Below are 22,276 nucleotides of genomic sequence, written 5' to 3'. Positions count from 1 at the left end.
TCACCATAAAAGTCACCAGAACATGTGCACCAGCAGGAGAGACAACATCCTGTTTCATCCATTTATCTCTCTGTAAAAATAACATGACATGTGATTCTATAAATCAGTATTTGGCAGCAGAGACTTGAGAAGGTGGAACCAGCTATAAAACATAAACATTCAATTCTTCATTGATTATTATTCTTATTGTTACAAATTGAGAAAGATCTCAATATTTCAGGGTGTCGATCTATGAAAGAAAAACATTTCAAAAATAATGACGATAAATACTTTCATTCAATAACAATTCATTTGACAAATAAAAGTGAAATAACCTTCATATATAAGAAAAGAGAAAGAGTGTGACTGAAAACAGCTGAGCTCACTCACTGGTGCACAACAACAACATCACAACACTGTACAGTTACTAACACAACAGAAGCCAGTAGTCTTTTCACAGGCAGATGCTGCACCTGTAACTCTCTAAACGCTGTTTTCTAGTCATATCAAAGCTTATATCGTATATTTAATCTGAAGTCTTTATATTGTGAAGCGTGAGGACAAGGCAGCCACCTCACGAAGAAAGATGATTCTCAGAAAACAGAAGCTCAATCTTTTTTCTCATGACTCCGGACACGTCTCCCCAGAGTCTGGATGAGTCAGAAAAAACACTGAGCTTTGATTTGGTGCATGCTTTCAAAGTGGCATGACTACAAGTCCACCAGCATTGAAACCTTCATTTTACACATATCCTATGCTCCTTTTAAATGACCTGGTAACAAGTCAACTCAAAAGTTGCTGATAATCATGCAAAAGTATACAGTAAAACATGTTAACACCTAATTGACCTTATTCTGAATCATTGTAGATCTTACAATAGAATAAGTTCTCAGTGTGGATCTGTTTTACTTATCCAGTGTCCTGTAGTGAAAAGACTTCTATAGAGGAGCTTCTATAGCAGGCACCTCCTGATACCAGGCCTGAGGGAGTGAGTGAGTGAGTGAGTGAGTGAGTGAGTGACAGAGATTCACAGTCTGTCCAGCACCATGTCAGTGTTTGAAACCTAAATATACAACTTAAGTGACCTGAAACTTGAGATTCTAACCAATTAGTGACCCTATAAATTGGAGGTGAACCTCCAAGTCCTTCCTACTTCCTCGGATATTCTTTCCAAACTGGAAGACGTCCATCTTTTTATAAGTAGCTCCCATGAATACTGCGTTCTTTAGAGACGGTGCTTAATGAACCACTTACACCATGTTCAAGGGTTATTGATTATATCACATGTTGCCAATATCCACTCTGGTGATGTTGACCAGTGTCGGGCAGATACAGATGGAGGATATGGTATCGGCTCATGGGCTCTATACATACAATGGGGGCAGCCCATGGCCGAGTGGAAGGGAAGTGGGCTTGTAACCCCAAGGGTCGCCTGCTGGGATAGCAGGGTACCCAATCCCCGTTTGTCAAGTCAATAAAAGTGCCAGAGAAATCATACTTTCATGTTAATAGTTGTCAGTAGAAGGAGAAATGGCTCTAAAGCATGTGCTGAGTGTGTGTTGTAGTAGCTTGTTCAGGAGATGCAAAGCAGTGAATGACACTGACTGGTAGAAGCTGTCCTCTTGGTGAGTTGGTGATCGGACACAGAAACACCACAATGTTGTTTAGTTTTCCTACGACTTACCCTTGTGTGGTGTGACCAGCAGGTCCAGCGTCTTCTGGGATAAGTTTGGCCAAATGGCCATCATCTCTTTTCTCAGCTCTGCGTCCATCTGGTGCTTGTCTGCACCTCCTGGGCACCACGACCATTACACACACACACACACACACGGAATCAACATGACCACAACCAGTCATACACAAAGATTGTCCATTCACACGCATACACAAACAACCAAAACAAAGCAAAACATGAGTGTTACAGTCGGCACAGTTTTGTACAAAAAAACATTCTGTATTCTTCACTAACGTCAGACTGCACCTAAATCTGAGTCTGGAAAGGGTGTGTTGTCACCTCCCACTTTCAAGAGGCGTGACCAACGCATGTAGATCACAATGCCTCTGTACACAACTGTGTTTAGCCTGCTGCTAACCAGTCGGGGGAAATTGCTGGCAGCCTTGGCTGTGTTCACCAAGGCTAACACTCTTACTAACAAAATGAATAAAAAATGATTATTATTTATTTACTGTAGCTGTGAAGTTTTGTCACCTCGCCTCACCTCGACATGGTGTGATTATTTTGTGTTTCCATTAGTGACAGTACCTGCTACTTTTCTAGTACCTGCTCTGGTGAGGTTCCAGGCGAGCTGAGTCGACACTATGCGTGGCGTCGTCAGACTGTCGGTCACTGATTGGCAGAGTGCGGTCATAGGAAGAGGCGTGAGCAAGACGTCCGACACAAGAATCAAGCCGAACAATGTCGAACTGAAGATCAGTTAAAAATACTCAACAGTCCTAAAAGCAATTACCAAGGAAATGTCTAAAATCTCATCATTTCACAGAAGAGTCTTGTGTATTTGGCGACAGCACTGCTGAAAGCCGCGGTCGCGAGTGGTGAGCTGCATCACAGACCCTGCCGCTGTGTCTCAGTCCAGTGACTGTGTCAGACGGAGTCTGTGCTCCGCTCATGGAGGAAGAGCTGCACAAATCCTTTTAATAAACTGATTCTGACCATTCAGTTACACTGAAAACCACAAGTCACTAGTTTGCGTGTGTCGCGTATAAAACGAGCCGTGAAGTGATGAGGTGCTATAGTAATGGAAACACAACCAAACCGTTTAGAGCCGTGCCGTGCCGTGCCGAGGCGAGCTGGGAACATGTAGTGGAAACATGGCATTCTTCATTCAACAACCTGCCAACTGTAGAGCCAAAGTGCTGGACCAACACTTGTCCTGACAGCCAGTATGGGCTTGGTGTGACCCAGTTTTATAGTCTTTGGTTGAACAGTCACAATCATTGAGAGGTGATAGATCCAGAAAACTGACAGGAAACTCACTGAGACAAACAGACAGAGGTTAAAGGGTGACAGTACTTTAGGACCATACCCTTCGCAATCTTTATATCCAGTGCTGTCCTGATCAGAGCCATGAGGGTGGAGTTAAAATGCACCGTGTTGTCATCGGCAACCGGCAGATCCATGCGCAGCAGCCTCTGTGGAGAGCCAGTCAGGGTGAGAGGATGAGAACGGGACTGGTCCCGGCTAAAGGGCGCAGTTCCTGAACCTCCAGGAAGGGGGAGTGGGTCGGGGTTTGGAGGTGTGGGGGTTGAGAGAGCTCCATAGACAACAGCCAATTTGAATTGGACTGGATTTGTCCAGGTTTAATTTAAGTGAAGAGTTATCTAGTCTCACTGTAGTTCTACTTCATTTAATCTTCAAGAGGTTCTTGTGTTCTGACTGTTGAATGTAAGTGATTTTTTTAGTGCATGTATTTACAATTGCAACAGTGAGTGAAAAAAGTTTGTTTGTCCAGTGATACTCTACATGACAGCACAACTATCCAATGAGGGCCATCTGCTGCTAAGCGACTGTGAGAGCTGAAAAACCACAAGGAAGAACATTCAGAGCCAAAATGGCCCCCGACCCAACCTGTGCCCATGTTCCCTAAATGTGTGAATGCGTTGGTGCATTGACACATCTCTGTTTTTACACACATACAGTAGATATATAGATATACTGGGACACATACACCTCAGCCCGCCTCCACTAATCACAGCCTAACACACCTACTCACACACAGGTGTTTCACAGACTGCAATTAAGGGCGCTTAATTGCAGTCCTTTGGAGACAAAGTTGACTGGGGAACAATAACAGTATCACTGGTGTAATTCTGCTATTTTTCAGGAGACTGCTGTTTTTGAAGTTAACTAAGGCATCTGCTATAGAGCTCCCCCTATCTGTATGGAGGTTCCCTGTCTTTACATGTCTATACTCGGTAAAACCAATGGAGAAACCTGTGGATAGAACGACACAAGCGCAGGCCACCTGGCGCCGCGTGCCCGTTCCTATCGTGGCATCCATTGGCTTTGCCTACGAACATGAGCGTTGGGCACTCACGATGGGCAAGCACGGTAATACAATGGCGGTGGGATTGTGTACGTGCGTGTGTGTCCCTGAGCGTGTGCGAGTGTCGGGCATGCCCAGAGCCAAGTGTGCGGCAGGCCAAGGGCATCGGCCAACATCCACAACGCTCGGCAGGAGGCAGGCAGAGCTCGATGTCGCCCGTAGCCATGCGACAGAGAGCGCGGGATAGCATGCAACACCACACACGATACGCCCCCGCTAGGAAACCAAAAACCCCACATACTCAGACACAGAACATGCAGCATGCCTGTACTTCACGCCCGGAGTCTTCCGCCTCCCCATCCCTCTACCACCCAATCTCCTTCAAAACCCACGTTCACAACACAAGCAGCCGTGCATCCGCGCAAAGAGAGTATCCTCAGCCTACGTGGATTGATCCTATTGGTTGACAGATTATCTTATGTTTTTTTGCTCTCTAACTATTTTGACATTTGTTGTTTCCCTTATTAAAAGTCAAATTGAACAGTAATGTTTGTATTTATATCGAGTCAAGATCTCTCTCAATGCCAAACGGGTGCAATGTCTTTAGAGGGACTCAGAGTTAGAGAGGAGTTGTGGCATATTCCCTGAAAGAAGAAAAAAAACCATAGAAGAAGATCAAAAAGAGATGACTGATGTTGTTTCTGTTGTTTTGTTTTGGACCAACCAGTAGTAGTAGTAGTAGTAGTAAAGGGTAAGGGGAGGGGGGTCTATCAAAGGGGACACATGGTCAGGACAAGAGTTAGTTGACTTAAACTCGGTGAAGCTATGCTTGGTCATGAGATGCAGTTACAGATAAAAAGGGAAATGAGGGGGAGAGAAAACATTTAAAGAGAAGAGACGTGTTGTTGTTGTTGTGAGTAACAGAGAGAAAACTGAGTGCATGTGTGTAGAGAGAGGAGAAGAAAGAGGAGAGATTACAGAACAGGACAAGAGATACAGACGAGGACTAAAAACAACACTGACAGAAGTTTACTAAGAAGAGGTCAAGTTCACAACCCAAGCGAAGGTGAGGCTTAGTGTCCACTGAAGGGAGGATCAAAAAGTAGCCACAGAGTGATCACTGTCACAAAGGTTTCAGATGTTTAACGTCACCTTTTCTGTTCCAACACAAAGACCAAGGAAGTTCCTTCTAATGGACTTTTTTCTTTCTGTGAACTTGTGTCAATGAATACTTGAAGGCTCTGATGGCTGAAGTATGTGATGACGGCCACTGCCAAGACAATTGGACAATGTGAAGATGAAGAAGAGGAGAGAGGGAGGAGAGGTCAGGTGGAGACAGAGCAGAGGGACTCAGTGGATGCAGAGGCAGAAGGACAGAGGAAAAGAGATATGCATCAGAAAGGTTTCAACAAAAATGAGTCAAAGATGAAAAGAAGGAAAAATTGACACCCAGGTGTTTGTTTGCTAAGGTGTATCTGTCGAAGCTCAGGTCTATAATGTTTTCCTGGAATATTTGATTTATCTTATCTGTGGTATTAACAGGTAGTCACAGGCTGGTGTACCTGCCTGCCACGCAGGGCTCACTGGCCTGCCTGTGCTCCTGTAGACCACAGGCAAGCTGTGCTCCTGTAGACCACAGGCAGGCTGTGCTCCTGCAGACCACAGCCTGCCTGTGCTCCTGTAAACCACAGCCTGCCTGTGCTCCTGTAGACCACAGGCAGGCTGTGCTCCTGTAGACCACAGCTTTCCTGTGCTCCTGTAAACCACAGCCTGCCTGTGCTCCTGTAGACCACAGCCTGCCTGTGCTCCTGTAGACCACAGCCTGCCTGTGCTCCTGCAGACCACAGGCAGGCTGTGCTCCTGTAGACCACAGGCAGGCTGTGCTCCTGTAAACCACAGCCTGCCTGTGCTCCTGTAGACCACAGCCTGCCTGTGCTCCTGTAGACCACAGCCTGCCTGTGCTCCTGCAGACCACAGGCAGGCTGTGCTCCTGTAGACCACAGGCAGGCTGTGCTCCTATAGACCACAGCTTTCCTGTGCTCCTGTAAACCACAGCCTGCCTGTGCTCCTGTAAACCACAGCCTGCCTGTGCTCCTGCAGACCACAGCTTTCCTGTGCTCCTGTAAACCACAGCCTGCCTGTGCTCCTGCAGACCACAGCTTTCCTGTGCTCCTGTAGACCTTTTCACACTTATTTTCATCCACTGGATTAAGGAGAATGTTTTTATTGACAATACAACTGAGAATTTATCACTTGCTGCAACTAAAATTCCCTCTTCAGTCCTTCTGCTGAAACACTGAGAATATGTCCAGTGTTGTCAGTGATAAGCACTTTTCCCTGTTTCAGCGATGATGACACAATATTTGCAAATGTAACGATCCAAATTTCACAAACTCTTTCCTCTCCTCTAAAGCACCTGAGCCACTACATCATCTCTACAGCAGCCCACCTTTAGCCTTTAGGTGAATCTGGATGTCAGTGAGAAACAGAAAGACAGAGTGGACAACAAGACAAAGAGACAGTGGTTGCTGAAATGCTTGACCCAAATCTTTTCCCTGGTGGTCTGGGGTAAAAAGAAGTTTCTCAGGTATAAAAAAACACATGTATCTCACGTGTGAAAGCGTCCTAAAAAAGACAAAAACACTCAAATCATTGTGCCAGAACTTTTCCTACTCGTTTATTGTGTAGTCATGTGGGCGTGTGTGTTATGTGCACTACAGAGCCATCCACAGGAAACAGAGACTCAGAGGACTGAACACAGAACACCCTTGCCGGTCCTTCTGCACCTGCATCGTTAGCAGAGACTTGCACAGTGTGAGATATCTGCAGTTTGCTCTAAAGATTTTGGTTTATGTAAACTATATATTTTAGCATAAGCATAAATGAATGGAATGATAATGCAAAGTAAATCAGCGATGAGCAGCACAAATCATTTGCAGGATATAATGAACTGCAAATAATCAGACACATGTGGCCTGATGTTAGGATTCATTTGCATGTACTTTAGATTTGTTTTGCCTTGCACATTACATTTATTTTATTCATAATAAAAGTTCAACTAAACTGACTTTAGAGACAGGATTACAATATAAGCTTAGTTAATATTCCATGTACCTGTACTACAAAACAAATACCAATTCAACTTTTCATTCTTGCTTCAATTCATTACAGGCATGTGGAGATACTTTGCCTGTGTGTGTGTGTGTGTGTGCTTGCGTCCGTGCAGGTTGCAGAGGGACAAGCAAAGTCTCCCCTGTTCCCTCACTCCTGCGGCTTGACGGGAGGGAATCAAAGTCAAACAGAAAAGACCCACTAACACTCCACTATCACTTCACTTCACTGCACGATGACAGAAAAAAGCCCAGGAGAGAGGACAGCGCTCACCACCACCACCACGGACGCACAATGAGAGGAGGGAGGCAGGGGGTTGAGGAGGGGAGGGGGGGAGGCTGGGACAGGAGGGGTCTTGGAGGAAAAGGAGGGAAGGCTAGAGGTGGGAGGAGAGGGTGTCCTCCCTAGCGATGGGAGGGTGGAGATGGGAGAAATAGAGAGATAGAGATAGAGAGAGAGAGCGGGGGGGTGGTTGTGGTGGAGGGGTAAGGTGGGGGGCGAGTCTACCTTATAAGCGACCCGGGCGGGACACCTCTTCCCAAGGCCTAGCGGCGGACACATGTGTCTTAGCATCTGATACATGTCTGTGTAACTGATCCGGCCGCTGGGGTGGCCACAAACAAACACACACACACACACACACACACACACACACACATTCACACACACACACACACACACAGACACACACACACACACACAAACACACCAGACAAACGAAGACAGACGACGAGAAAATTAAAGAAAGATAAAAAACAACATGGAGAGGAGGGGGGAGAAGGCAGAGGGCGGGAGGACGAGGACACAGAGGAGGAGGAGTTTCAGGGAGGAGGAGACATGAGGAGAAACAAATACACAGAGGTTATTTTCTGATCGCTGTGAATATGTGGTTGCTGTGGTAAGAGACAGAGAGAAAGAAAAAGAGAGCGAGGGTGTGTGTGTGTGTTTTCACAGCTTCTACTCTGGTTATTATCAGAGGAGAGAGGAGGAGGAGGAGGAAGAGGGAAGGCTGGAGGAGGGGGTGTTTTTGAAGTTTAGTTAGTTAGTTAGTTAGTTAGTTGAGATAGCGTTCTATGCGAGGTGAAAACGGGACCTGGGTTTAAATTGTTTGGGTGTTGCCCTCTTTCTCCGCTCGTATAGAAGTGGCAGCTGAAAAGCAGCGCTGCGGACGAGTCAATGCAGTCCATCACTGAGGGGGTGTGTCCACCAGGAACCTCTGCTCACACATGCATCTACACATGTGACTACTATTCATGATAATGGTTATTGTAGATGTTTGGCTTTCAGACAGTCAGTTCATCTACTTCACAAAAAAGAAAAATGTGGTTGTTAATTTAAAGTTTATTAAATCTGCTACCTACTTTAAATAAAACATCTAATATCACTTTGTGAGGTGAGGCCGTGTGAGCGCTCTGATGTTCTGGAACCCACATGCGAGCATTTGTACTTTTCTTCTCTGAAGGAATAGTTTGGGTTTTCTGAACTCAGATGATATGAGACACGTTGACAGTCAGTGTAGAGCTGTCTGCACTCTGTCTGCACTCTGTCTGCTCTGTTTGCCATGAAGGAACCACAGCAACAACTCCTGTCTTCTATGAGTTCAAAATCAGGGGAGCAATTGTTTTACAAAGTGAAACAAGCTTGAGTCTCTGTCAGAAAAGACTGACTAAGGTGAACCTGAACTTGGACTGACCCAGACTCTTCTTCGGTGCCTTGCCTACAACACTTGTCATAGAATTGTTACTGTAAAGATAGGATTGTGATGACCGGGATGTTTGTAACGTTCCCGAACACTTGGCAGTACTTCTGCATGCACTCAGTCCACTATTATCTTCTTTTTATGATTTAGATGAACTGACCATGTGACTATTTCTTTTGAGTTTTGAGTTTGAGCCAAAGACCAAAGATTTTAAAGCAAACATAGTGATTTGTCCCCTGACATCACAGGGGACGATACAGAGGTCAAGAACCTAGTGGACACAAGACTGTTTAATGTCCCTGCCCCAAAAAACAACACACTCACTCTCACACACACAGTTGGACATTCATGACTTGAGGGGACATTGCATTGACTTATATTCATTTCCTGGAGACTTACTCTAACCTTAACCACAATTACTACTGGCCTAATCCTAACCCTGACCTTACCCTCAACCTAACCTCAACCTAACCTTAAAACATATCTTCACCTTAAAATGTAGTCACAAATGTCCCCACAAGGAAGACAAGTCCCCATAATGTGACTGCGTAAACAGGTCCCCACAAAATTAGTAATACCTGCACACACACACACACACACACACACAGATATTCTGCCCCTGTCGTTCCTCAGACGCTGGTCACAATACTTGAGTAATTCAGCTGAATTGTATGATGAATGAAATGTGCTCCCTGTCTATACAACAAATGCACACCATGTTCTTCAGTGTTTGCTCTCAGAGATGGTTTCATTCTATATTGTACAGCAGAGGTTCCCAATCCCAACTTTTTGGATTTCCTTGCTTTAAACAACCGTGCTGTGCATTCAGCGAGTGAAGCACGTGTGCCGTCATGTTGGCCATGTTTGGTTGAAACCTGAGGCGGTTGCTGGTCTTTAAAACAGGCTGTTACTTATACATACAGTCTTACATCACTTCTGCAAATGAACAACTGAAACAAGCAAACATGATCATTCTGTAAAACTGAGATGCCGTAGTAGCGTTTTTATTTACAGTGTATCTGTAAAACTGAGATGCTGTAGTAGTGTTTTTATTTAACTGAGATGCCGTAATAGTGTTTTTATTTACAGTGTATCTATAAAACTGAGATGCCGTAATAGTGTTTTTATTTACAGTGTATCTGTAAAACTGAGATGCCGTAATAGTGTTTTTATGTACAGTGTATCTGTAAAACTGAGATGTCGTAATAGTGTTTTTATGTAGTGTATCTGTAAAACTGAGCTGCTGTAATAGTGTTTTTATTTACAGTGTATCTGTAAAACTGAGATGCTGAAATAGTGTTTTTATTTACAGTGTATCTGTAAAACTGAGATGCTGTAATAGCGTTTTTATTTACAATGTCTCTGTAAAACTGAGATCGGGTAATCATGTTTTTATTTACAGTGTTTCTGTAAAACTGAGATCGGGTAATCATGTTTTTATTTACAGTGTTTCTGTAAAACTGAGATGCTGTAATAGTGTTTTTATTTACAGTGTATCTGTAAAACTGAGATCGAGTAATAATATTTTTATTTACAGTGTATCTGTAAAACTGAGATGCTGTAATAGTGTTTTTATTTACAGTGTATCTGTAAAACTGAGATGGGGTAATAGTGTTTTTATTTACAGTGTATCTGTAAAACTGAGATCGGGTAATAATATTTTTATTTACAGTGTATTTGTAAAACTGAGATGGGGTAATAGTGTTTTTATTTACAGTGTATCTGTAAAACTGTAAAGCGTTTTTATTTACAGTGTATCTATAAAACTTAGATGCCTTAATAGCGTTTTTATTTGCAGTGTATCTGTAAATCTGAGATGCTTTAATAGTGTTTTTATTTACAGTGTATCTGCAAAACTGAAGTGGTGTAATAGCGTTTTTATTTACAGTGTATCTGTAAAACTGAGATGCTGTAATAGCGTTTTTATTTACAGTGTATCTGTAAAACTGAAGTGGTGTAATAGCGTTTTTATTTACAGTGTATCTGTAAAACTGAGATGCTGTAATAGTGTTTTTATTTACAGTGTATTTGTAAAACTGAGATGCTGTAATAGCGTTTTTATTTACAGTGTATCTGTAAAACTGAGATCGGGTAATAATGTTTTTATTTCCAGTGTATCTGTAAAACTGAGATCGGGTAATAATGTTTTTATTTCCAGTGTATCTGTAAAACTGAGATGCTGTAATAGTGTTTTTATTTACAGTGTATCTGTAAAACTGAGATGGGGTAATAGTGTTTTTATTTACAGTGTATCTGTAAAACTGTAAAGCGTTTTTATTTACAGTGTATCTATAAAACTGAGATGCCTTAATAGCGTTTTTATTTACAGTGTATCTGTAAAACTGAGATGCTGTAATAGTGTTTTTATTTACAGTGTATCTGCAAAACTGAAGTGGTGTAATAGCGTTTTTATTTACAGTGTATCTGTAAAACTGAGATGCTGTAATAGCGTTTTTATTTACAGTGTATCTGTAAAACTGAAGTGGTGTAATAGCGTTTTTATTTACAGTGTATCTGTAAAACTGAGATGCTGTAATAGTGTTTTTATTTACAGTGTATTTGTAAAACTGAGATGCTGTAATAGCGTTTTTATTTACAGTGTATCTGTAAAACTGAGATCGGGTAATAATGTTTTTATTTCCAGTGTATCTGTAAAACTGAGATGCTGTAATAGTGTTTTTATTTACAGTGTATCTGTAAAACTGAGATGGGGTAATAGTGTTTTTATTTACAGTGTATCTGTAAAACTGTAAAGCGTTTTTATTTACAGTGTATCTATAAAACTGAGATGCCTTAATAGCGTTTTTATTTACAGTGTATCTATAAAAATGAGATGCCTTAATAGCGTTTTTATTTACAGTGTATCTGTAAAACTGAGATGCTGTAATAGTGTTTTTATTTACAGTGTATCTGTAAAACTGTAAAGCGTTTTTATTTACAGTGTATCTATAAAACTGAGATGCCTTAATAGCGTTTTTATTTACAGTGTATCTATAAAAATGAGATGCCTTAATAGCGTTTTTATTTACAGTGTATCTGTAAAACTGAGATGCTGTAATAGTGTTTTTATTTACAGTGTATCTGTAAAACTGAGATGCTGTAACCAGTTTCTGAAGAAGCATCCAGTCGCAGACAGCTTAACAGAGATTTCCTCATTCTTGTAAATATAATAGGTTGGGAACCACTGCTCTACAGCACTGTAGATGACAGCGTGACCATCACTCCTTTATTTTTCCATAAAGCATTCGGATGTTTCTGCAGGTTTTTGTTTTTAAACATTGGACTACACAGACATACAGACGTTTATTGCTTATTACATATTAATTAACATCCTCATTACAATTCCTTAAAGGACTTTGTTGGAAAACTAAAGGAAACTATTCTTCTGGGACTATTTTAGTATTCAGGCTTTAACATCTTCGTCTGCTTTGTTCACAAAAATATGCCATGGAGGCACCAGAGTCTACCTCTGCCTTTCTTCTGTGTCCATTTGTGGGTTTGTTTTGTTTGTTTACAGGATTTTAGGGAAAAAACTTTGTGGAAGGGCGGGACATAGAGCTCCAGACATCACATGACACACCGTTTGATGACACCATCATGTTGGCAGGAACAGTTTCAGAGTCCGAGTTCTCTGCACACTTTAATTCCACGCCGACAGAATGACCTGCTCTATAGAGACGCTTAGCCATTGCAATAACAGAAGAAACAAAATATGAAAGTGAATTAACGTTAGATAATTATGTGATATTAAGTCATCACGACACAGAAAGTGTACGACTGTGGTGATACATTTAAACTTGTCCATGACTGTTTTGTTTATCTTCACTTTTTATTCAAAGAGAGGATTCTCCCGCTGCACCGTATGTTGTTGGTATTCTATCTATGGATCTATGGATTTGAACAGTGTGAGTTTCTGCCAAAATGGTGTTGTTTTATTTCCAATTGTTACATGACAGGATCGTGTGACATCAGGTACGAGAGCTCTATGGATCCATTTAGGTGTGGCTCCGGATCGAGGAGCAGATCCAGGAGCTGGAGTGGAGATATTTAAGCACTGATGAGCAGACTGTTGGGCCTTGATGGCACATGGCTGGAGAACACTGGCCTGAACGTAACCCCGCCCTCCTCACTGTCACTCACACCCAAACTCAAACGAGAACGATGCTGGACCGTTTCTGCCAAGGCAAAATTAGACAGCAAGCAGAAATAAAGAGGACGGCTGAGCAGAGTGTGGACTCGAGCATCTACATGACACTGAAGTCAAAGTGAAAACATCAGTCAAACTCCACCTCATGCTTCACACACCACGACCAGTGTGTGTCTACACGTGTGTGTCAGTGTGTGTCACATGTCTGCATTGTCCCAAACATTCTCATCGTCATGTCAGAATGCAAAAGAAATGATTCAATGGTGAAATGAGCTTAGGAACAACTGAATGATGCAAACCCAAACAAATCATTTGTTCTACAAGTGAAAGAGAGCGACATTCATGGCAGTCTCTGAGAGGCGAGCAGGTTGTGTTTGGTCCAAACCTTGCAGGCCACCCTATGAGGGCATTTCTTGCCAAGGCCCAGGGGAGGGGAGATAACTCGCAATAAACTGTACATATCCTTATAATGTATGCGCCCGCTGCAAGAGAAGTACAAGGAGGGGAGGTTAGACAAGGGAACACACAGCTCACAAGAGAGAGAGAGAGACAGACAGGCAGAGAGACAGACAGACAGAGAGAGACAGAGAGAGAGAGAGACAGAGAGACAGACTTATAATGTATGCGCCCGCTGCAAGAGAAGTACAAGGAGGGGAGGTTAGACAAGGGAACACGCAGCTCACAAGAGAGAGAGAGACAGACAGGCAGAGAGACAGACAGACAGAGAGAGACAGAGAGAGAGAGAGACAGAGAGACAGACTTATAATGTATGCGCCCGCTGCAAGAGAAGTACAAGGAGGGGAGGTTAGACAAGGGAACACACAGCTCACAAGAGAGAGAGACAGACAGGCAGAGAGACAGACAGAGAGAGAGACAGGCAGAGAGAGAGACAGAGAGACAGAGACAGAGAGAGAGAGACTCAATCTGGCACGAGGGCGTCCTGCTCCAGTTATTACAGAAAAACATCATCAAAACAATGGACCTTCACAATAAGTGTGCAGTCAAAGTCCACGACAAAAGAACAGACTTGTTGTCCCAGAACTGAGGACTAACCCAAGGAAACAGTGTGAGACCAAGACTTTTCAACATCATTACATGAGTCGTCAACTCCAGGCCTCTTCCTGAACAACACACACATCAAATGTCTCTGGTACGCACATGATCTAGACCTGAAGAGGGACTACAACAGCTCCTACACCTGAGAAGGGACTACAACAGCTCCTAGACCTGAAGAGGGACTACAACAGCTCCTACACCTGAGGAGGGACTACAACAGCTCCTAGACCTGAAGAGGGACTACAACAGCTCCTAGACCTGAGGAGGGACTACAACAGCTCCTAGACCTGAAGAGGGACTACAACAGCTCCTACACCTGAGAAGGGACTACAACAGCTCCTAGACCTGAAGAGGGACTACAACAGCTCCTACACCTGAGGAGGGACTACAACAGCTCCTAGACCTGAAGAGGGACTACAACAGCTCCTAGACCTGAGGAGGGACTACAACAGCTCCTAGACCTAAAGAGGGACTACAACAGCTTCTAGACCTGAGGAGGGACTACAACAGCTCCTAGACCTGAGGAGGGACTACAACAGCTCTTGGACCTGAGGATGGACTACAACAGCTCCTAGACCTGAAGAGGGACTACAACAGCTCCTAGACCTGAGGAGGGACTACAACAGCTCCTAGACCAGAAGAGGGACTACAACAGCTCCTACACCTGAGGAGGGACTACAACAGCTCCTAGACCTGAAGAGGGACTACAACAGCTCCTAGACCTGAGGAGGGACTACAACAGCTCCTAGACCTGAAGAGGGACTACAACAGCTTCTAGACCTGAGGAGGGACTACAACAGCTCCTAGACCTGAGGAGGGACTACAACAGCTCCTAGACCTGAAGAGGGACTACAACAGCTCCTAGACCTGAAGAGGGACTACAACAGCTTCTAGACCTGAAGAGGGACTACAACAGCTCCTAGACCTGAAGAGGGACTACAACAGCTTCTAGACCTGAAGAGGGACTACAACAGCTCCTAGACCTGAAGAGGGACTACAACAGCTCCTAGACCTGAGGAGGGACTACAACAGCTCCTAGACCTGAAGAGGGACACAACAGCTCCTAGACCTGAAGAGGGACACAACAGCTCCTAGACCTGAAGAGGGACTACAACAGCCCCTAGACCTGAGGAGGGACTACAACAGCTCCTAGACCTGAAGAGGGACTACAACAGCTCCTAGACCTGAGGAGGGACTACAACAGCTTCTAGACCTGAGGAGGGACTACAACAGCTCCTAGACCTGCTGAAGAGGGACTACAACAGCTTCTAGACCTGAAGAGGGACTACAACAGCTCCTAGACCTGAAGAGGGACTACAACAGCTTCTAGACCTGAAGAGGGACTACAACAGCTCCTAGACCTGAAGAGGGACTACAACAGCTCCTAGACCTGAGGAGGGACTACAACAGCTCCTAGACCTGAAGAGGGACTACAACAGCTCCTAGACCTGAGGAGGGACTACAACAGCTCCTAGACCTGAAGAGGGACTACAACAGCTCCTAGACCTGAAGAGGGACTACAACAGCTCCTAGACCTGAAGAGGGACTACAACAGCTCCTAGACCTGAGGAGGGACTACAACAGCTCCTAGACCTGAGGAGGGACTACAACAGCTCCTACACCTGAGGAGGGACTACAACAGCTCCTAGACCTGAGGAGGGACTACAACAGCTCCTACACCTGAGGAGGGACTACAACAGCTCCTAGACCTGAGGAGGGACTACAACAGCTCCTAGACCTGAGGAGGGACTACAACAGCTCCTAGACCTGAAGAGGGACTACAACAGCTCCTAGACCTGAGGAGGGACTACAACAGCTCCTAGACCTGAGGAGGGACTACAACAGCTCCTAGACCTGAAGAGGGACTACAACAGCTCCTAGACCTGAAGAGGGACTACAACAGCTCCTAGACCTGAGGAGGGACTACAACAGCTCCTAGACCTGAGGAGGGACTACAACAGCTCCTACACCTGAGGAGGGACTACAACAGCTCCTAGACCTGAGGAGGGACTACAACAGCTCCTACACCTGAGGAGGGACTACAACAGCTCCTAGACCTGAGGAGGGACTACAACAGCTCCTAGACCTGAGGAGGGACTACAACAGCTCCTAGACCTGAAGAGGGACTACAACAGCTCCTAGACCTGAGGAGGGACTACAACAGCTCCTAGACCTGAGGAGGGACTACAACAGCTCCTAGACCTGAGGAGGGACTACAACAGCTCCTAGACCTGAAGAGGGACTACAACAGCTCCTAGACCTGAGGAGGGACTACAACAGCTCCTAGACCTAAAGAGGGACTACAACAGCTTCTAGACCTGAGGAGGGACTACAACAGCTCCTAGACCTGAGGAGGGACTACAACAGCTCTTGGACCTGAGGATGGACTACAACAGCTCCTAGACCTGAAGAGGGACTACAACAGCTCCTAGACCTGAGGAGGGACTACAACAGCTCCTAGACCAGAAGAGGGACTACAACAGCTCCTACACCTGAGGAGGGACTACAACAGCTCCTAGACCTGAAGAGGGACTACAACAGCTCCTAGACCTGAGGAGGGACTACAACAGCTCCTAGACCTGAAGAGGGACTACAACAGCTTCTAGACCTGAGGAGGGACTACAACAGCTCCTAGACCTGAGGAGGGACTACAACAGCTCCTAGACCTGAAGAGGGACTACAACAGCTCCTAGACCTGAAGAGGGACTACAACAGCTTCTAGACCTGAAGAGGGACTACAACAGCTCCTAGACCTGAAGAGGGACTACAACAGCTTCTAGACCTGAAGAGGGACTACAACAGCTCCTAGACCTGAAGAGGGACTACAACAGCTCCTAGACCTGAAGAGGGACTACAACAGCTCCTAGACCTGAAGAGGGACTACAACAGCTCCTAGACCTGAGGAGGGACTACAACAGCTCCTAGACCTGAGGAGGGACTACAACAGCTCCTACACCTGAGGAGGGACTACAACAGCTCCTAGACCTGAGGAGGGACTACAACAGCTCCTACACCTGAGGAGGGACTACAACAGCTCCTAGACCTGAGGAGGGACTACAACAGCTCCTAGACCTGAAGAGGGACTACAACAGCTCCTAGACCTGAGGAGGGACTACAACAGCTCCTAGACCTGAGGAGGGACTACAACAGCTCCTAGACCTGAGGAGGGACTACAACAGCTCCTAGACCTGAAGAGGGACTACAACAGCTTCTAGACCTGAAGAGGGACTACAACAGCTCCTAGACCTGAAGAGGGACTACAACAGCTTCTAGACCTGAAGAGGGACTACAACAGCTTCTAGACCTGAGGAGGGACTACAACAGCTCCTACACCTGAGGAGGGACTACAACAGCTCCTAGACCTGAGGAGGGACTACAACAGCTCCTAGACCTGAAGAGGGACTACAACAGCTCCTAGACCTGAAGAGGGACTACAACAGCTCCTAGACCTGAGGAGGGACTACAACAGCTCCTAGACCTGAAGAGGGACACAACAGCTCCTAGACCTGAAGAGGGACTACAACAGCTCCTAGACCTGAGGAGGGACTACAACAGCTCCTAGACCTGAAGAGGGACTACAACAGCTCCTAGACCTGAGGAGGGACTACAACAGCTCCTACACCTGAGGAGGGACTACAACAGCTCCTAGACCTGAGGAGGGACTACAACAGCTCATAGACCTGAGGAGGGACTACAACAGCTCCTAGACCTGAAGAGGGACTACAACAGCTTCTAGACCTGAAGAGGGACTACAACAGCTTCTAGACCTGAAGAGGGACTACAACAGCTCCTAGACCTGAAGAGGGACTACAACAGCTTCTAGACCTGAGGAGGGACTACAACAGCTTCTAGACCTGAGGAGGGACTACAACAGCTCCTACACCTGAGGAGGGACTACAACAGCTCCTAGACCTGAGGAGGGACTACAACAGCTCCTAGACCTGAAGAGGGACTACAACAGCTCCTAGACCTGAAGAGGGACTACAACAGCTCCTAGACCTGAGGAGGGACTACAACAGCTCCTAGACCTGAAGAGGGACACAACAGCTCCTAGACCTGAAGAGGGACTACAACAGCTCCTAGACCTGAGGAGGGACTACAACAGCTCCTAGACCTGAAGAGGGACTACAACAGCTCCTAGACCTGAGGAGGGACTACAACAGCTCCTACACCTGAGGAGGGACTACAACAGCTCCTAGACCTGAGGAGGGACTACAACAGCTCATAGACCTGAGGAGGGACTACAACAGCTCCTAGACCTGAAGAGGGACTACAACAGCTTCTAGACCTGAAGAGGGACTACAACAGCTCCTAGACCTGAGGAGGGACTACAACCGCTCCTAGACCTGAGGAGGGACTACAACAGCTCCTAGACCTGAAGAGGGACTACAACAGCTCCTAGACCTGAAGAGGGACTACAACAGCTCCTAGACCTGAGGAGGGACTACAACAGCTCCTAGACCTGAAGAGGGACTACAACAGCTCCTAGACCTGAAGAGGGACTACAACAGCTCCTAGACCTGAAGAGGGACTAAAACAGCTCCTAGACCTGAGGAGGGACTACAACAGCTCCTAGACCTGAAGAGGGACTACAACAGCTCTTAGCTCCTAGACCTGAAGAGGGACTACAACAGCTCCAAGACTTTTCTAATTGGGACAAACATCAAATTGTAACCTTCCACACTGAATTCTGCAAATACATTCTTAGAGTCCAGAGAAAAACACCAAATAATGCATGCAGAGCTGAACTGGACCAGTTCCCGCTCCTTATTGACATCCAGAAAAGAGCCATCTCATTCTATAAACACCTCCAAACTAGTGACCCCGCCTCTGATCACCACCAAGCCTGGCAAAGCCAAGAGAGCAACAAAGAGAGGAGTGGCCTCAGCCAGCTGGTCCCTCCCCTGCCTCATAACACTCCCCAAACTATCTGGACCAATCAGATGAAACAGACAGAGACACAGACAGAGAGAGAAACAGACAGAGACACAGACAGAGAGACAGACAGAGAGACACAGACAGAGAGAGACACAGACAGAGAGACAGAGACAGAGAGACACAGACAGAGAGAGACACAGACAGAGAGACACAGACAGAGACACAGACAGAGAGAGAAACAGACAGAGACACAGACAGAGAGAGAAACAGACAGAGAGAGAAACAGACAGAGAGAGACACAGACAGAGAGAGAAACAGACAGAGAGAGACACAGACAGAGAGAGAAACAGACAGAGAAACAGACAGAGACACAGACAGAGAGAGACACAGACAGAGAGAGAAACAGACAGAGAGAGACACAGACAGAGAGAGAAACAGACAGAGAGAGACACAGACAGAGAGAGAAACAGACAGAGACACAGACAGAGACACAGACAGAGAGAGACACAGACAGAGAGAGAAACAGACAGAGAGAGACACAGACAGAGAGAGAAACAGACAGAGACACAGACAGAGACACAGACAGAGAGAGACACAGACAGAGAGAGAAACAGACAGAGAGAGACACAGACAGAGAGAGAAACAGACAGAGAGAGACACAGACAGAGAGAGAAACAGACAGAGACACAGGCAGAGACACAGACAGAGAGAGACACAGACAGACAGAGAGAGAAACAGACAGAGAGAGACACAGACAGAGAGAGAAACAGACAGAGACACAGACAGAGACACAGACAGAGAGAGACACAGACAGAGAGAGAAACAGACAGAGAGAGACACAGACAGAGAGAGAAACAGACAGAGAGAGACACAGACAGAGAGAGAAACAGACAGAGACACAGACAGAGACACAGACAGAGAGAGACACAGACAGAGAGAGAAACAGACAGAGAGAGACACAGACAGAGAGAGAAACAGACAGAGAGAGACACAGACAGAGAGAGAAACAGACAGAGACACAGACAGAGACACAGACAGAGAGAGACACAGACAGAGAGAGAAACAGACAGAGAGACACAGACAGAGAGACACAGACAGAGAGACACAGACAGAGAGTGAAACAGACAGAGAGAGACACAGACAGAGAGAGAAACAGACAGAGACACAGACAGAGACACAGACAGACAGAGAGAGACTCAGACAGAGAGACAGACAGAGAGACAGACAGAGAGACAGACAGAGAGACACAGAGAGGAGGAATAAAAAGAAAGAACATTGATTTACTTTCATGCTCAGTCGTACAAACACACTTGTTACAGAGGAAGAGGAAGAGGAAGAGGAGATTGACGTTCATCTCAACTGTGCACAAACTGCACCGTTTGAGACAGAAGGCAAAAGACAGGTCAGTTTGAAGTGACCTATGACCTTAGTCACAACCCTCGTTGTTGGTGGAGGTCATGACTCGAGTCTTTGTCACGTTTTCAGGACGGGAGAGAAAGTCTGAGGTTAAGAATAACTAGAATAATAACTTCATCACCATCAGCAGCAGCAGCAGCAGCAGGAAACTGTCACATGTGATGTTTGTGTGTGTGTGTGTGTGTGTGTGTGACTCACCAGGCCGCGGGGTCGTACTCAGCCCATATCCTTACGTACTCGTCCAGGTGATGAGGCCCGAGGATCGACGAGTCCCTGGTCAGGTACTCAAAGTTGTCCATGATCACAGCCACAAACAGGTTCAGCATCTGAACGGTGGACACACACACACACACACACACACACAGAGTAATAATCAAACACTCATAAACATGAAGGCGTTGTGTTTATTTCCAGTAACATTTTAGAACATGTAATAACACAATCATGTGGTCATGTCATCTTATTCCCCTGCAATAGTGGGATCATTATAAAAAATATGTCTCACACACATGTTCCATTGTTATTACCATAAACAGCACTTAATAATAATGTAACTCAGTGTAAAGTGATATTAAATGTTCCCAATAGAAGCCCCAACTGTGTCTGACATCAACACTTCACTGTAGACAGGCTGAAGCAGCACTGTGTGAACTCCGCTGACTAACGTTGTGTTGGTTTTGTTTTTACCAGGAAAGAGCAGAGGAAGATGAAGGAGACAAAGTAAGTGTAGGCGAAGGTGCTGCCACACTCGGGCTCTGTGTTCCCTGAGGCCGGGTCACACTCCTTGCCTCCCAGACACGCCAGCATGATGTCATGCCACGCCTCCCCGGTGGCACTCCTGCATGTGTGAAGCACGTGGAGAGAGAGAGAGTGAGTGAGTGAGTGAGTGAGTGAGTGAGTGAGTGAGTGAGTGAGTGAGCAGCACAGGAACAGCATGGTGAGAGACAGAAGGACTGACCTGAACAGCAGCATCAGCGCCATGACAAAGGTTCTGAAGTTGTTGTGCTCACTAATGGCACTTTCTCCCTCCTCGTCCAGGGCCAGGTTACCAAACAACTACACACACACACACACACACACACACACACACACAGATAAGGCTTTCACACACACATAAACACAGTAGTATTCCAGGGACCCCCTCATGTAATTCACATGGATTAATATGACTACATATTCTGTAAGTGGACAGTAATCCAGGACCTAATGCAGGGGTCTCAGACTCAAATGACCTGTGGGCCACTGACGGTCTCGTGTGGTCAGTCGGGGGTCAGTCAAGTAAAAAAAAAAGCCCAACTTTTTGGGGAAAAGCAACAGCTGCGGTGGACGTTATGAGCTCATATCATCAATATGTCGTATTAATTCCTTTTTTTTTTATACTTTTCTGTCTTTCACTTTATTATTATTATTATATTATTATTATTATGTGCAGCACTTTGGTCCTCTGTGTTTGTTTCAAAGTGCTTTATAAATAAAGTTGGATTGGATCATTTCAAAATATAAGTGCTTGTTTTAATATGCAACAATAATAAAAAAAACATATTTATGATGCAAAATTAATCTATTCATTTAAAAATAAAAACATATAGAAATGACTCCTTAGCACTTGATATTGTTTGGAGGGCCACATGAAATCGATTGGAGGGCCAAAGTGGTGGCCCCCGGGGCACCACTTTGAGACCCCTGACCTAAAGACTACCAGAGTGGCACCAAATGTGCCAATACTCCTCTATAGGCTTGGACCACGGCATGTGAACTGTGGTTCTGTGACACACTTGCACACACTTGTGTTTAACATGTGTTAATGAAACAATAACAAAGTGATCGTCAGCACTCACCTGCATGCCGATAATGGCGTAGATGAAGAAGAGCATGGCGATGAGGAGACACACGTACGGCAGAGCCTAACCGAGGAAGAGGACAAACGGGAAGAGAGGTTTGCTGGACGGTGACACATATGTGATGTATTTTAAGAACATACATGAC

At 45.3% G+C, this 22,276-nt stretch overlaps 1 protein-coding gene across 10 annotated transcripts in view; it reads right to left on the bottom strand.

The window, feature by feature from the left end:
- cacna1ab (calcium channel, voltage-dependent, P/Q type, alpha 1A subunit, b) overlaps positions 1-22,276 on the bottom strand; it is a 177,899-nt gene that overhangs the window by 31,720 nt on the left and 123,903 nt on the right. For 9 of the 10 annotated variants that reach the window (XM_058640399.1, XM_058640403.1, XM_058640404.1 and 6 more), the window contains 7 exons: positions 22,129-22,194; positions 21,249-21,346; positions 20,978-21,128; positions 20,489-20,616; positions 13,326-13,422; positions 3,024-3,129; positions 1,664-1,771 (listed from right to left, as the gene is read on the bottom strand). In XM_058640399.1, coding sequence (XP_058496382.1) covers positions 1,664-1,771; positions 3,024-3,129; positions 13,326-13,422; positions 20,489-20,616; positions 20,978-21,128; positions 21,249-21,346; positions 22,129-22,194 — 754 coding nt within the window. Of the gene's footprint in view, positions 1-1,663; positions 1,772-3,023; positions 3,130-7,601; positions 7,699-13,325; positions 13,423-20,488; positions 20,617-20,977; positions 21,129-21,248; positions 21,347-22,128; positions 22,195-22,276 lie in introns of all 10 variants that reach the window. The other variant, XM_058640400.1, reaches the window with a different exon arrangement.

This window comes from Solea solea, chromosome 10, assembly GCF_958295425.1.
Source record: "Solea solea chromosome 10, fSolSol10.1, whole genome shotgun sequence".
Classification (NCBI taxonomy): domain Eukaryota; kingdom Metazoa; phylum Chordata; class Actinopteri; order Pleuronectiformes; family Soleidae; genus Solea; species Solea solea.
This window is presented reverse-complemented; position numbering and strand designations above follow the sequence as displayed.